The 17014-nt window shown below is 47.2% G+C and overlaps 1 protein-coding gene across 1 annotated transcript in view; it reads right to left on the reverse strand.

The window, feature by feature from the left end:
• Positions 1-2123: 2123 nt before the first annotated feature.
• The window catches only part of rxfp1 (relaxin family peptide receptor 1), a 109874-nt gene continuing 94983 nt past the window's right edge, over positions 2124-17014 (reverse strand). The window contains exons 16-20 of the mRNA XM_034182097.1: positions 12535-12945; positions 12091-12309; positions 2505-2776; positions 2330-2468; positions 2124-2250 (exon numbers count right to left, since the gene is read on the reverse strand). Coding sequence (XP_034037988.1) covers positions 2418-2468; positions 2505-2776; positions 12091-12309; positions 12535-12945 — 953 coding nt within the window. The 3' untranslated portion in view covers positions 2124-2250; positions 2330-2417. The remainder of the gene's footprint in view (positions 2251-2329; positions 2469-2504; positions 2777-12090; positions 12310-12534; positions 12946-17014) is intronic.

Below are 17014 nucleotides of genomic sequence, written 5' to 3' on the forward strand. Positions count from 1 at the left end.
TTTTCTTTCGATAACTCAGGGGATGGATACATGATTATTTCCAACTCGTTTAATATGCCTTGGACTGTCCAAGCAGTTATGGACCTGACTCTACATACAATATTTATATACACTGCACTATGCATGAATGAATTCTGCTGCATGCAACTGTACAATAACTTACATCTGAACAGTCTAACTGGGTCTATCAATGGTACAACAGCATCAAGTAAAATATATCCGTACAACAGCTTTGCTTAGCAATCATTTACATGAAACCAAAGACACAAGACTTCAAATAAAGATGGTCAGCACTGACTGGTGTTCACCCCAATTCAACCAAAACGTCAAGGAACATACACTGTATAAAATGTCTCAAAGCAAATGGGACAAGTGTGCATATCCTTAAAGTCGTTGAATAAACTGACTTGAAAAATTTTGCTGAAATTACAGCATGGCTTGGTGTTCCCTAAGCCCCAACCTCTCACCATCAAAAATTAGAGTGCATCCAGAAAGTCTTCACAGTGCTTCACCTTTTCCACATTTTATGTTACAGCCTTATCCAACTTATAATGATGTGATACAGCCATAATCCAGTTGCAGATGTCGCTAGCTATGGCTGCTAGCTGTTGTGAAAGACTGTGTTTTTCCTTTCTGAGCATTTTATTTCAAATATCTGTAATAATATGTCTTGCTGTGTGGTTAATTGTCCTAGCAGATCATGTAAGAAGTCTGTGCTTCGGTATTTCCAGCAAATGAATTTTTCAAGTTGCGCATCATGTTCAGCAACATGCTGTGGGGAACTTTTCAAGTACATTTGTTGGTTCTAATGCGGCTAACAAAAGTATGTTAGCAGCATTAGTACTTCTAGAAGCTATCGGTAGCTTGATAACATTAAATCTAGTTAATCCACAATACACACAAGCCAACCATCATGAAAACCACTGCCCAGTCCACAAAATCATGCTTTAATAAAAACACCCAAACCAAGGTTAGCCTGTATGCTGTTAGTTCAGAAACTGAGATGGGCACCAAACAACAGGGGGCGCTGGTGATATACCTTTTAAAAAGCCTTTTTAATCGCAGAGGTGCAATCGCTTGTGCTATTACTTCTTTTCCTTCCTGCAGCGGAATATGTGAAACATTACTGATGTTATGTCACAACAGAAACCAATCTAGTCTTTTAATTATGGGCAGGGAGACGTAAAACTCCCCTTTGGCACAATCACTCAGGCAAGGGTTCAAAATGATATAAATAGGAATGGGACAGTACATTATGACATGTCATGTTTCCTTGATGACTATCTTGCTGACTCTTATGGATTTGGTAATTTTTCATTTTAGGATTTTTTTTTAATATTCTTCACAGTCCAGGTGTTTCAGGGGCTGTCTGATTTGCATATGTTCCAGGCTGCAAGCATCACTATATATAGGTGAGACAGGGGGTATAGAGGGTGCCACCCCTCCACTCAGTTTCCTTAGCATTTGCATCAGTGAGGATCTCATCTGGTCTGACAACACATGCTAAATCATCAAAAAGCCCCAGCAACGACTTTACTTTCTAAAAAGGCTGAAGAAACCTGGCATGCCACCCACAATGCTCAGCAGTGTCTATAGGTATATGATCAAGTGTCCTTACAATCTCATCACAGTGTGGCAGGGACGCTGGGGACAGGACGGCTCTTCAGCGAAACATTAAACTGCACAGTTCATGTCTGGAGCAATCCCCCCCCCCCCCCCCCCGCCGACTCCAGGACAACGTGCCTACCAGAGTCATTAGCAGGGCACACGACATCATCAGGGACAGTGTGCTGCCCCCTCACACACGCCCCCCACCCCAGCACAGCCTGCTCTGTCTTCTATTATCAGGCAGAGTGTGAAATACAGGACACGAAGACTAACAGCTCCAATCCACAGGCCATCTGGTCGCTGTCCCGTCACATCAGTCTGACTGATTGAGCGCTCAACACAAATGGTGCAAAACAATACACTTTTTGGTCTTGCCACAACTGCTGCATTGTGCTTCTTGCACAAACCTACCCGTCACATATATCAGGGTTTGGGCAATGTCAGCTTAATGAAAAAAAAATCATTGTGTCCAAAGTAAAACATAGTGATGAAGAATGAGACGGACTATGTACATTTGTCCATGTTCACAAATCAGAATAAATTGAATTCCATCTAACGACATGGTTAATGCTTGCAAAGTTTCAGGATGAGTCAAAGCAAAAGAAAGTACAGCACCACCAACAGGTCTGGGGTGGTAAAGATGTGCATGAACCAATAGAGTGCTTTGTGCACACGTTCAGAGGTCTAAAATCAAGATGTCACTTGTCTCTTCCTGTTAAATGACGCTTTTTTAAATGCTAACATGACTTACCCTGCAACACACGGAATTACTGAGATTAATCATTTATCACATTATGAATTGGTCCATATTATGCTAATAGATGAGTTCTTTTGTGCATGCCATCATCTGTTTCTGTGTGGACAATTTCGTATGACACTGCTAAGGTCACCGTTTGTTTATCCACAGAAGGGATCTTGATTCCTGTTGCATGGAGTGGTTGGTCCAGGGTGAGGCTGTGGCTGTTCTCCTGGAGGGGCCACATTTCCTGCCACATGACCAACGGGTGAAGACTTGGCTGTGTGCTCATCAGTGGCCTCCGCTGCCTGTAGTTGGCCCACACCTGCAGGATGGTCTCTTTGAAAGGCCGCGTGGTTAGTGTGTAAAGGATGGGGTTCAGGGCACTGTTGATTGGGAGGATAAATATGACCACCCAGGAGCAGATAGTCCCTGCCGGAGGAGTGACAAAAGAAAGAAATAAAGATTGGAAAAAAATCAATAGAAATGGTATTTCACTGTGCCAAGTCACCGACCATTTATAGCAAATAACAGGACTCGATCACCTGCAGATGAAAGATTGTATCTGGGACCCAGCCAACGACAGGTTCATTCATTCATTCATCACAGTAACATCACAGCTCCATTATAATGTTGGCAGTGTTATAACTGAGAAACATTTTCTCACCCACTTTTGTAGTCGATTCTTGAACTAGGCCAAAACATTCTTGACCATTTTAGTTTGTCATTGCCCTATAGGGCAGGTGGCTCAATGAAGCATGAATTGTTGTGTGGGCCGCTGAAGAGGAGGTACTGCTGGCCCACTACCAAAGGGCGCCCTGCCTGAAGTGCGGGCTTCAGGCACGAGAGGGTGCTGCCACCTCACAGGAACAGCCGGGGTGACAGCTGTCTCTCATCAACTATGACAGCTGTCACCAATCACCTGGTCATCACCCACACACACAAAAGCCGGACAACATCTCCACCTCATCGCCAAGATATCATCTACCTTCACGGTAAATTCTCAGCCGTTGTTGTGCTGACACACGTTACTTGTTTCCGTGTTTGTTGAACTGTTTGCAGGTGTCTGGCTCGCTACTTTCAGCTGGAGGCTGGGTTCGCGGATGGTGGAGGAGTGACGCACTTCACTCCGAACTCCGAACTTCAATAAGTAGAAATACAGACTCTGCATAAACTGGGTATTTGAGGTGGAGGTGTCTTTCCCACCCGACTAATACGAGAAGAACTTGCTGACTGTTTACTGGGTGTGTTTTTCACACACTCATTACTTCTGTCTTCTGCTCCTGCCAGCAGTACCAGATCCGACAGTCGGAGACGGTGACCACCTGGGGACTCAGGACTTGGCGGCTCCAGTATCCTTCGGGTTTGGTGGCAGTGGAAATCGTGTGGGATCCGGTTCTACTCGGGACGGACGTCTCCTATCCTCGAGCCTACCCACACGTCACCTTGTATATTTTGATTGTGATCCAAATTCTATGTTTGTCTGTATTCTCGTTGTGCACATTTCACAAGAGTAAAGTGTTGTATTTTTGGCTCATCTATTGTCCGTTCATTTACGCCCCCTGTTGTGGGTCCGTGTCATTACACTTTCCCAACAGGATATCTCGGCCATCGTCATGGATCCCGAGGGGCGTCAACCATCTGTTGGACAGCCAATGGAAGAGCAGGGTGCACAGGCGTCTGCAGGAGGCGTGATTGGTGAGTTGCAGCAAATCCTCACCGCCTTTACTGCTTGCTTGGATCTAATGACCGAGCAGAACGTCATCCTCAATTGCAGGATGGAGGCACTCACCGCGCAGGTGGAAGCGTGCGCTCAGGGCGCTGCTGCAGTTCCTCCTCCTGCTGACCCGGTGCCGAATATAGACATTCCACTGGTCATTCAACGACCCCCCCCACCATCCCCTGAAGCATACATAAGTCCCCCAGAGCAGTACGGGGGTTGTGTGGAGACGTGCGTGGACTTTTTAATGCAGTGTTCGCTCGTCTTTTCACAGCGTCCTGTGATGTACGCTTCGGACGCCAGCAGGGTGGCTTATGTAATTAATTTGCTTCGAGGCGAGGCACGCGCCTGGGCTACGGCGCTCTGGGAGCAGAATTCACGGCTCCTTACCTCTTATACTGGGTTTGTGAGGGAGTTCAAAACAGTATTTGATCACCCAAACAGAGGCGAGACTGCTTCAACAGCGCTGCTGTCAATGAGACAGGGGAGTCGGAGTGCAGCTGAGTATGCAGTCGACTTCCGCATCACGGCTGCGAGGTCTGGCTGGAATACCACTGCACTCCGCGCCGCCTTCGTAAACGGACTATCGTCAGTCCTGAAGGAGCATTTGGTGGCTAAGGATGAGCCACGGGATTTAGATGGGCTTATTGATCTGGTCATACGATTAGACAATCGGCTAGAGGAACGCCGTCGGGAGCGAGACGAAGAGCGTGGTCGGGTACGCGCCGTCCCTCTCTCTTCCGGGTCCGAAAGGGTACCGCCCTCCCCACGCTCCACTGCCTCAGCGCTCCGTGTGGCGACAGCTCCCCCTGCTGACGATGCTATGGACACGAGCAGGGCTAAAGTCAGAGCCACTAACAGACAAAGGAGGCTGGCCCGCGGAGAGTGCTTTATCTGCGGCTCAAGCGAGCATCAGCAGAGAGACTGCCCCAAACGTTTAAACACCAACGCCCGCTCTTAGAAACTGGGATAAGAAATTCACGTGGGACAAACCCGTCTTTCTGCACGACTCCCAGTTCAATCCTGAGTGGGGATTTAACCCTTCAGGCCCCTGCACTGGTGGACACAGGGTCAGAAGGGAATCTGCTGGACAGCAGATGGGCAAGGGAGGTAGGGCTCCCTCTGGTGGCGCTTCCTTCGCCATTGAAGGTGCAGGCACTAGCTGGCACCCTTCTCCCTTTAATCACACACAAGACACTACCTGTGACTCTGGTGGTGTCTGGGAATCATCGGGAGGAGATTGAGTTTTTTGTGACTCCTTCTACCTCCCGCGTGATTTTGGGCTTCCCATGGATGATTAAACACAGTCCCCGGATTGATTGGCCGTCTGGGGTTGTGGCTCAGTGGAGCGAAACCTGTCACCGGGAATGTCTAGGATCCTCGGTTCCGCCCGGTTTGACCGCTAACGAGGAGGATAAAGTCCCCCCCAATCTGGCGGCGGTGCCAGCCGAGTACCATGATCTTGCTGACGTCTTCAGCAAAGATCTGGCACTCACTCTTCCCCCGCACCGTCCGTATGATTGCGCCATTGATTTGATCCTGGGCGTTGAATACCCGTCCAGCAGGCTGTACAATCTCTCACGCCCAGAGCGCGAATCAATGGAGACCTACATCCGGGACTCATTAGCTGCCGGGCTGATCCGGAATTCCACCTCCCCGATGGGTGCTGGTTTCTTTTTTGTGGGTAAGAAAGATGGCGGACTCCGTCCATGCATTGATTACAGAGGGCTGAATGAGATTACGGTTCGCAATCGATACCCGTTGCCCCTGTTAGATTCGGTGTTCACGCCCCTGCATGGAGCCAAAATATTCACAAAGTTGGATCTTAGGAATGCGTACCACCTGGTTCGGCTCCGGAAGGGAGATGAGTGGAAGACGGCGTTTAACACCCCATTAGGTCACTTTGAGTACCTGGTCATGCCGTTCGGCCTCACCAACGCCCCCGTGACGTTTCAGGCTTTGGTAAATGACATCTGGCGGGACTTCCTGCACCGATTCGTCTTCGTATACCTAGACGATATTCTCATCTTTTCCACGGATCCTGAGACCCATGTCCAGCATGTACGTCAGGTCCTGCAGCGGTTGTTGGAGAACCAGCTGTTTGTAAAGGGCAAGAAGTGCGAGTTCCACCGCACTTCTTTGTCCTTCCTGGGGTTCATCATCTCCTCCAACTCCGTCGCCCCTGATCTGGCCAAGGTTGCGGCGGTGAGAGATTGGCCCCAACCGACAAGCCGCAGGAAGCTGCAACAGTTCCTCGGCTTTGTGAATTTCTATAGGAGGCTCATTAAGGGCTACAGTCAGGTAGTTAGCCCCCTGACAGCTCTGACCTCCTCCAAAGTACCATTTACCTGGTCGGATCGGTGCGAGGCCGCATTTAGGGAGTTGAAACGCCGGTTTTCGACTGCACCAGTTCTGGTGCAGCCCGATCCTAGCCACCAGTTTGTGGTTGAAGTGGATGCCTCGGACTCAGGGATAGGAGCCGTGCTGTCCCAGAGCGGGGAGTCCGATCAGATACTCCATCCTTGTGCCTATTTTTCACGCAGATTGACCCCAGCTGAGTGGAACTATGACGTGGGCAATCGGGAACTCCTCACGGTGAAAGAGGCTCTTGAGGAGTGGAGACATCTGTTAGAGGGAGCCGCGGTGCCATTTACGGTTTTCATGGACCACCGGAACCTGGAGTATATCAGGACCGCCAAGCGGCTGAACCCCAGGCAAGCCCGCTGGTCATTGTTCTTCGGGCGTTTTGACTTCCGGATCACCTACCGCCTTGGGACCAAGAACCAAAGATCGGATGCCCTGTCCCGGGTTCACGAAGTCGAAGTCAAAACTGAGCTGTCGGATCCGCCGGAATCCATCCTGCCCGAGTCCACTATCGTGGCCACCCTCACCTAGGACGTGGAGAAGACCGTCCGGGAGGCCCTGGCACGGAACCTGGACCCAGGGAACGGACCGAAGAACTGCCTGTACGTCCCACCAGAGGCCAGAGCTGCCGTCCTGGACTTCTGTCACGGTTCCAAACTCTCCTGCCATCCAGGGGTGCGAAGGACCGTGGCAGTGGTCCGGCAGCGCTTCTGGTGGGCGTCCATGGAAGCCGATGTCCAGGACTATGTCCAGGCCTGCACCACCTGCACCAGGGGAAAAGCTGACCATCAACGGGCACAGGGACTCCTCCAGCCGTTACCTGTGCCCCATCGCCCCTGGTCCCACATCGGCCTGGACTTCGTCACGGGCCTCCCGCCGTCCCGGGACATGATTACCATCCTCATGATAGTGGACCAATTCTCCAAGGCGGCCCACTTCGTGGCCCTCCCGAAGCTCCCTACGGCCCAGGAGACAGCAGATCTCCTGGTCCACCACGTCGTGCGTCTGCATGGGATACCCGTGGACATCGTGTCAGATTGAGGTCCCCAGTTCTCCTCTCAAGTCTGGAGGAGTTTCTGCCGAGAACTGGGGGCCACCGTGAGCCTCTCGTCCGGGTATCACCCGCAGACCAACGGACAGGCAGAACGGGCCAACCAGGAACTGGAGCAAGCCCTGCGCTGTGTGACGTCCGTGCACCTGACAGCCTGGTGTGAACATCTGGCCTGGATCGAGTACGCGCATAACAGCCAGGTGTCCTCTGCCACCGGCCTCTCCCCATTTGAGGTGTGTCTGGTGTACCAGCCCCCATTGTTTCCTGTGGTGGAGGGAGAGGTTGGTGTGCCCTCGGTCCAGGCCCACCTGCGGAGGTGCCGTCGGGTGTGGCGCACCGCCCGTTCTGCCTTGTTCAAAGCCCATGCAGATCGCCGGCATTCCCCGGCCCCTGCATACCAGCCCGGGCAGGAGGTATGGCTTTCCACGAAGGACGTTCCTCTCCAAGTGGACTCCCCAAAACTCAAAGACAGGTACATTGGACCATTTCGGATCCTCAAAGTCATCAGTCCTGCCGCAGTGAAGCTCAAGCTCCCAGCTTCACTGCGGATCCACCCGGTTTTTCATGTCTCCAGAGTGAAACCATATCACACCTCACCCCTCTGTGCTCCCGGACCGGCGCCGCCTCCTGCCCGGATCATCGACGGGAAGCAGGCTTGGACTGTGCGTCGGCTCCTGGATGTCCGCCGGAAGGGCCGGGGTTTCCAGTACTTGGTGGACTGGGAAGGTTATGGACCTGAAGAACGCTCCTGGGTGAAGAGGAGCTTCATCCTGGATCCGGCCCTCCTGGCCGATTTCTACCATCGCCATCCCGACAAGCCTGGTCGGGCGCCAGGAGGCGCCCGTTGATGGGGGGGGGGGGGGGGGGTCCTGTTGTGTGGGCCGCTGAAGAGGAGGTACTGCTGGCCCACTACCAAAGGGCACCCTGCCTGAAGTGCGGGCTTCAGGCACAAGAGGGCGCTGCCGCCTCACAGGAACAGCTGTCACCAATCACCTGGTCATCACCCACACACACTAAAGCCGGACGACATCTCCACCTCGTCGCCAAGATATCATCTACCTTCACGGTAAATTCTCAGCCGTTGTGCTGACGCACGTTACTTGTTTTCGTGTTTGTTGAACTGTTTGCAGGTGTCTGGCTCGCTACTTTCAGCTGGAGGCTGGGTTCACGGATGGTGGAGGAGTGACGCACTTCACTCCTCACTCCGAACTTCAATAAGTAGAAATACAGACTCTGCATAAACTGGGTATTTGAGGTGGAGGTGTCTTTCCCACCCGACTAATACGAGAAGAACTTGCTGTTTACTGGGTGTGTTTTCCACACACTCATTACTTCTGTCTTCTGCTCCTGCCAGCAGTACCAGATCCGACAGTCAGAGACAGTGACCACCTGGGGACTCAGGACTTGGCGGCTCCAGTATCCTTCGGGTTCGGTGGCAGTGGAAATCGTGTGGGATCCGGTTCTACTCGGGACGGACGTCTCCTATCCTCGAGCCTACCCACATGTCACCTTGTATATTTTGATTGTGATCCAAATTCTATGTTTGTCTGTATTCTCGTTGTGCACATTTCACAACAGTAAAGTGTTGTATTTTTGGCTCATGTATTGTCCGTTCATTTACGCCCCCTGTTGTGGGTCCATGTCATTACACTTTCCCAACAATGAATTGAATCACTAATATACACATCAGAGTTTGATTCAAGGTGTGTGCTTCACACTACCTCTGTCCTTGGACATCTGAATTGTCCAAATCCACTCACCTGTAATTGGGTATTGGTCTTGGCTGAGGAAGTAAGCACCAATGGACTGTTGCCCTTGTCCATGAGAAGTCATAGCCTCCCATTTGCTTCATGTTAAGGTATCCAAGAATAAGAACTAGCCTGATGGGTCTCTGGGTGTGTATAGGACTTAGTGTACTTGACACCGGCGATCAACTTAGTATTCCTTGTTGCTTAATGCTGACAAATTATACTGTATTTGTTGTCTTTCTGATGGCTGATTCTATCTTTTTCTCTCTGTTTGAGGTGCGGTGTGGTGTCTGTTTCTGAAACCCTCCTGTCCTGTGCACCGGCAACATTTCCTGTATGTGAATTGTTTTGTAATTTGTGTCAGTAGCATGGCCCAAGCAGAGGGTCACCCCTCTGATTTTGGTCTGCTTCAAGTTTCTTCCTCAGAGGGAGTTTTTCCTTACCGTCACCTGTGTGCTTGCTCTGGGGGTTGGTAAGGTTAGACCTTACTTGTGTGAAGCACTTTGAGGCTACTTTGTTGTGATTTGGCGCTATATAATTTAAAATAAATTGAAATTGACACTGCATTATTGCTGATGACTCACTTCAATGATCAACTAGTGTTTTGGACCATGTCTCTAAATAAAGATATGAAACTGTAAAAAAACGAACAAACAAACAAACAAAAAAACTCAGCTATTCTAGATGTCATTCTTGTACACGGGGAAGATGTAAAGCAGGTAAGATAAGAGCCCATGACTTTGTTAGTCCATTATTTACAGTTGGTGTACTGTGACACGGTGCATGATGTGTCTTGTCCAAGGACACGGTCAGGTACCGTAGGATGAGCAAGATTCAAACCCAGGTCTACATGTTCGTGTTACCGATTACTGTGACTGTGTACTGCCATTTCCTAACCATCAAGATTTGTTACCAGACTTTGGATTTGTTTGCATGGTAGCACTGCTTTTGAATTCTGACCTGTGACTGTATTATTGGATCACCCTTTACTGTTCCCTCCAGAAAGACCGTAGTTCCATTGATTGCTCACTTGTGTACTGATCTTGCTAGTGATATCGACTACAAGTCAGCCTGTCATCAGATATTGACACCACTAAGCCATGTACAGGTGCTAGTCAATTAATTAGAATATCATTAAAAAGTTGATTTATTTCAGTAATTCCATTCATAAAGCGAAACTTGTATATTATATTCATTCATTACACACAGATAGATATATTACAAGTGTTTATTTCTTTTAATTTTGATGATTATAACTGTCAACTAATGAAAATCCCAAATTCAGTATCTCAGAAAGTTAGAATATTACTTAAGAATAATACCAAAAAAAAAAAAAAAAAAAAAAGATTTTTAGAAATGTTGGCCAACTGAAAAGTATGAACCTGAAAAGTATGAGCATGTACAGCACTCAATACGGAGTTGGGGCTCCTTTTGCCTGAATTACTGCAGCATGGCATGGAGTTGATCAGTCCGTGCCACTGCTCAGGAGGTATGAGAGCCCAGATTGCTCTGATAGTGGCCTTCAGATCTTCTGCATTGTTGGGTCGGGCGTGTCACATCTTCCTCTTCACAAGGTCAGACGGGTTTGCTGGCCAATTAAGAACAGGGATACCATCGTCCTTAAATCAGGTACTTGTAACTTTGGCACTGTGTGCATGTGCCAAGTCCTGTTGGAAAATTAAATCTGCATCTTCATAAAGTTGATCAGCAGCAGGAAGCATGAAGTGCTCTACAACTTCCTGGTAGATGGCTGTGTTGACCTTGGACTTCAGAAAACACAGTGGACCAACATCAGCAGATGACATGGCACCCCAAACCATCACTGACTGTGGAAACTTTACACTGGACCTCAAGTAACGTGGATTCAGTGCCTCTCCTCTCTTCCTCCAGACTCTGGGACCGTGATTTCCAAAGGAAATGCAAAATTTACTTTCATCAGAGAACATAACTTTGAACCCCTCAGCAGCAGTCCAGTCCTTTCTGTCTTTAGCCCAGGCAAGATATCAAGTCAGCAGTCTTCCCCATGACTGTGTAGCCTCCAGAACTAGACTGAGAGACCATTTAAAGGCCTTTACAGGTGTTTAGAGTTAATTACCTGATTAGAGTGTGTCACCAGGTGTCTTCAATATTGAACCTTTTCACAATATTCTAATTTTCTGAGATACTTAATTTGGGGTTTTCTTTAGTTGTCAGTTCTAATCATCAAAATTAAAAAGAAATAAACAGTTGAAATATATCAGTCTGTGTGTAATGAATGAATGAATATAATATACAAGTTTCACTTTTTGAATGGAATTACTGAAATCAACTTTTTCATGATAGTCTAATTATATGACCAGCACCTGTAGTCACCCTGTGCACTGTAGTAGTCAGTGGTGCACTAGTGCATGCCTCTGTCCAGTGTTTGTGCAATATAACAGCAAATTTTTCTGAAACACATTCCCTGTTTCGGGGTTTCCGTCTGGTCCATTACATGTCTTCCTCACTCTTGCAGATAGCCTTCTGTCAAAAATGACTCCTGCCACCTTTCTCCATCCACTCCACCCTGCGTGTACTCTCTTCTTCACCTCTCGATTACACTTGGCATTACTTTGGATAGCTGATCCCAAGTATTTATAGTCATCTACTTTCACCACCTCCACTCCTGCATGATTCCACCGGGCTCCCTCTCATTCACACACACATGTACCAAGTCTTGCGCCTACTGACTTTCATTCCCCTTCTCTCCAGAGCATACAGATCTCTCTCCAAGCTAGTCTGGTCCATTACAAGTAGCCTTAAAAATTCCTTTAGAGGGCCAACTTTCAGATGAAATTGTATACAGTGCTAAAACATTTAAAATTTGATATCACTTATACTATACCGGGAATGTCCACCTGCAGTAGTGATAAGATCTTGAGGATGAAAATTGGGATCCAGCAAAGGGAGTCAGTAATGACAATGGAGAAGAACCTTTTGGCAATGGTCACCTCCTTCTTGATGTGGTTACTGTATTTGGTCGTCTGTGTTCCTGTTCTTTGGATGTTATAAAACATACTTGCATAGGATAAAACAATGATGAGGAATGCCACCAAGTTCAGACCTGGAGAGAACAATAAAAAAAGATCAATATCAAATTTGTGACAAACGAAAATAAGAGGTTATAGTTGGACAGCAATTGATAATTTACTGGTGCTATGTGCGCACATATAAAGAAACAAACATACTCATTACTTATTAGGTATTAATATAATTAGATAAACAATGAGCATTAATAAGATGGAAGATAAAAAATGCTTGAAGAACAACTGTAAGTACACATCCTCACCGAGAAATATGATGATGGAGTACACATGAGCCCACAGTGTCTCAGGTTGCTCAGAGTGCAAGGGGAAGCAAACACCATTGGTTCCATAGAAATTGCGGAATAACCCTTTGCAGACCAGTGGCAGGAAGGCAACAACAAAGCCAAACACCCATATCCCGAGAAGGATGGTTACAGTTCTCCGCCATCCAGGTGTCAAGTATTGGAAAGGGTAGACGATGCAGATGTATTTTTCCAGAGTGAGGTAAGTGAGAAGGAGGACAGATACCTCAGTGGACAACATGGCCAATGAGCCAATGACCTGACACTGACTGCTGTCCATCCAGGCCTGAGCATGTCGGTTGTACTCGCCACGGAACTTGAGGTCATACGCACCAATCATGAAGAGATAGATGCCCATCAGCCCATCTGCACCTGTTTGAAAGGAGAGCTATAGTTTACAATGTTTAACAACTGAGCAGCAATTTTGAGAAAGTTTAATCTTTAAGTAGTTATAAGACTAAAAACTGAATTCAAAGATACTTTTACTTTTACTCAAACTGTGGAGTGTTTACACCTTGCATTAATTTATTTTAGAGACAAAGTATAATCTTCAAATATACCGTGCAGACAAAGTATGTTTATGGAACTCAAATTTCCCTTTCCATCAGAATGCACAACTCAAAATTTTCAACTTTATAATAAACCCTGTTGACTTGGTAGCCAAAAGGCTGAATTATTTGGTATAACTATGAGTCTGGGTTTGGAGCTGTAAACTAACTGGGAAAACACTGAACTCTATTATAACACACTGAGTATTCATATTGGAAAAATTACTCCATATACTGTAATTGGCATTAATTTTTTAAATTCCCATTAGGAGTAGGGGGAGGAGACCACTTATGTCAAGTCTGAGTCAAGACCTAGACCTTAATTAGCTAAGTGTGAGTCAAGACCAATACCTTAAATAGCTAAGTGTGAGTCAAGACCAGTCATTGAGAAGGCAAGACCAAGACCAGAGTACAATAACACCAATTCCCACCATATGTATCAAGTTTTATGTCAACCTGAAAGTGTAACAGATTAAACTGGAAGAAGTAAATCCTATTCTGGAAAAAGTGGTTTCATGGCAGCTCGTGGACCACCTTATTAAGAATAAACTTTTTGAGCCACTGCAGTCTGCTTTTAGAAAATACCATTCCACAGAGACAGCTCTCACTAAAGTAGTGAATTATCTTTTGCTTGCAACTGATTCAGACACCAACTATGGTTCTGGTGCTGTTAGAGCTCAGTGCTGCGTTTGATACCATGGATCATCATATTCTACTCGATAGGCTGGATAATCATTTTGGGATTACTGGGAGTGCCCTTGCGTGGTTGACGTCATATCTGACCAGTCGTTCTCACTGTGTTTTGTACAATAACACTAACTCTAACCTTAGTGACATGAAATTTGGGGTTCTGGGGTTCCACAGGGGTCTGTCTTAGGCCCCCTGCTTGTACATGCAGATAAATTCTGGTAATCTCATCCACATAAAATCCTTAAAAGATTACTTTGCATCAGCAAGAAGGTGGATGTCTAGCAACTTCTTAATTTTAAATTCTGATAAGACTGAAATGATGGTTATTGGTCCAGTAAGACATCAGCATCAATTTGACCAGCTAATGCTTAGACTAGGCTCGTGTGTCATACATCACACTGACAAAGTGAGGAACCTTGGGGTAATTTTTGATCCTACGTTGTCCTTTTTTTAATTTTATATATATAGATAGATAGATAGATAGATATAGATATAGATGTATACACATGCAACACAATAATTAATGGTCAACCAGTTGAAATTGTGCAAACTTATAAATAACTTGGGACTATCATTGATAATTCGCAGAAGTTTGAGGCAAACTGTGAGGTGGTGGGCAGGAAGGGACACCAGCGCTTGTTCTGCCTCAGGAAACTGTCCTACTTCCAAATCGGCCGAACCATGTTAACACTATTTTATCTTGCTTTTATTGAATCTGTTTTATCTTTTTCTTTGGTGGCATGGTTTGGCAGTCTGACACTGAAGGACAGGGACAGACTGGGTTAGATTATTAAATGGTCCAGTCGGCTGATTGGTGAGTCGCAGCTGAGTTTAGAGTCCCTGTACACCAAACAATTACAGCGGATAACCAGCTGCATCACAGTTGATGACTCCCACCCCCTGGCTAATGAATTTCAGCTCCTACCTTCTGGCCGTAGGTTTAAAGTCCCAAGGTGTAGGACAAAACGCTACAGGAGTAGTTTTGTCCCAGCGGCAATTGTGCAATTGAACAAATCTTAGTAGGTTTTGCACATATTTATATATTTATTTATTTATTTACCCTTTGCACATCAGTTTTATGCTGACCATCTTTTAGTGGTTTTTCCTGAGGCTTCTTTTTAATAAGCTTGTGAGTCCCCGGTGGTGTTTGTGTTACATTTGTTTTGCACATGTTCTTTGTTAGTATTTTTAGTGTTTTCATTGTTATTGTTGTGTTTGACTAACATGGACGCCCTTTTCTGTTTGCTGCAAGTCAAATCTACCTACGGGTACCTGACCTGACCTGAAATATAGCGAAGATTCGTCCCATCCTGTCTATGGCTGATGCTGAGACCCCGATTCATGCATTTGTCTCTTCTAGATTGGACTACTGCAATGTTCTAATTTCTGTTTACTGCAGTCCAGCATTAGGGGTCTCCACATGGTTCAAAATGCTGCTTCCAGACTTTTGACATAAAACAGAAAGTTCAACCACATTACACCCATTTTGGAATCTCTTCAGTGGCTTCCTGTCCCAGTGAGATCAGATTTTAAGGTTCTGCTACTTATCTATAAAATTGTTCACGGACTGGCATCCCCCTACCTAGCTGACCTAATTAAACCTTATGTACCAGCCCGAATTTTGCATTCTCAGGGTGCAGGACTACTTTATGTCCCTAGGGTGAATAAAAAGTCTACGGGTCACAGAGCTTTCTCTTATCACGCCCCTGTTCTGTGGAATGATCTCCCTGCATCAATAAAAGAGTTAGATTCTGTAGAGACTTTAAGTCCAGACTTAAGACGCACATATTTTCCCTTTAGTATGGCTAGCATACTGGCATAGTGTGTTACTATGCCTTTTACTCTTTTAATTCATTTTATTAGGATTAGGATTAAATTCTGTGTCTTTTAGTGAAGCTTAGAGCTACTGGCCGGCGATCACCTTAGTATTTATTTTGTTCTTCTTGTTGCTTAATGCTGACCAATTATACTGTATTTGTTATCTTTCTGATGCCTGATTCTGTTTTTTTTTCCTCTCTGTTTGAGGTGCAGCTCCATCCAGAGATGGGTGTGGTGTCTGCTTTGGAAACCCTCCTGTCCTGTGCACTGTGTTGTGTGGGCCGCCAGAAGAGGAGGTACTGCTGGCCCACCACCAGAGGGCGCCCTGCCTGAAGTGCGGGCTTCAGGCACGAGAGGGCGCTGCTGCCTCACAGGAACAGCCGAGGTGACAGCTGTCACTCATCAACTATGACAGCTGTCACCGATCATCTGCACTTCACCCCAGATAAAAGCAGGATGACACCTCCATCACGTCGCCGAGATATCGTTCTTCTAAGGAGGTAATATTCTCAGCCATAAACTAAACTGTATCTTAGTCTGACCTCTTTTTGCAGCCGCTTTCCTGTGGAGCCTTGTCCGCTGATTGGTGGTTTGTGAGAGTGCCGACGTCTTCGCCTCTCACTCTTTCCAGATAAGTGCTGAAACAGGAGCTGCACGAGTGTGTGATTTGAGGTGGAGGTGGAATTCCCACCGTTGTTGTTACTGGGTGTACACACACCCACACTTGACTGTCTTTGCTCTTCGCCAGCGGTACCAGATCCGACACGCGGAGACGGTGGCCACCTGGGAGATTCGGGACCTGGCGGCTCCAGTACCCTTCGGGTTCGGTGGCGGAGGAAATCGTGTGGTTCCGGTTCTTCTTTAGACAGACGTCTCCTATCGTCGAGCCTGCCCACACGACACCTTTATCCATTGACTTTGTATCATTCTATAATCTGCTGTGTATGGTTGTCGCATTCACAACAGTAAAGTGTTCAAATTTGACTCCTTCTATTGTCCGTTCATTTGCGCCCCCTGTTGTGGGTCCGTGTCACTACACTTTCACAACAGGATATCTCGGCCAGCGTCATGGACTCCGAGGGGCGTCACCCAGCGATTGAACGGCCAATGGGAGAGCAGGGTGCACAGGCGTCTGCAGGAGGCGTGATTGGTGAGTTGCAGCACATCCTCACCGTCTTTACGGCTCGGTTGGATCAGATGACTGAGCAAAACATCCTCCTGAACCGCAGGGTGGAGGCTCTCTCCGCACAGGTGGCAGCGAGCGCTCAGGGCGCTGCTGCGGCTCCTCCTCCTGCCGACCCTGTGCAAGATATGAATGTTCCAGTGGTTGTTCAACAACCCCTCCCACCATCCCCTGAAGCATACATAAGCCCCCCAGAGCCGTA

This window comes from Thalassophryne amazonica, chromosome 11 (assembly GCF_902500255.1).
Source record: "Thalassophryne amazonica chromosome 11, fThaAma1.1, whole genome shotgun sequence".
In the NCBI taxonomy this organism is placed as follows: domain Eukaryota; kingdom Metazoa; phylum Chordata; class Actinopteri; order Batrachoidiformes; family Batrachoididae; genus Thalassophryne; species Thalassophryne amazonica.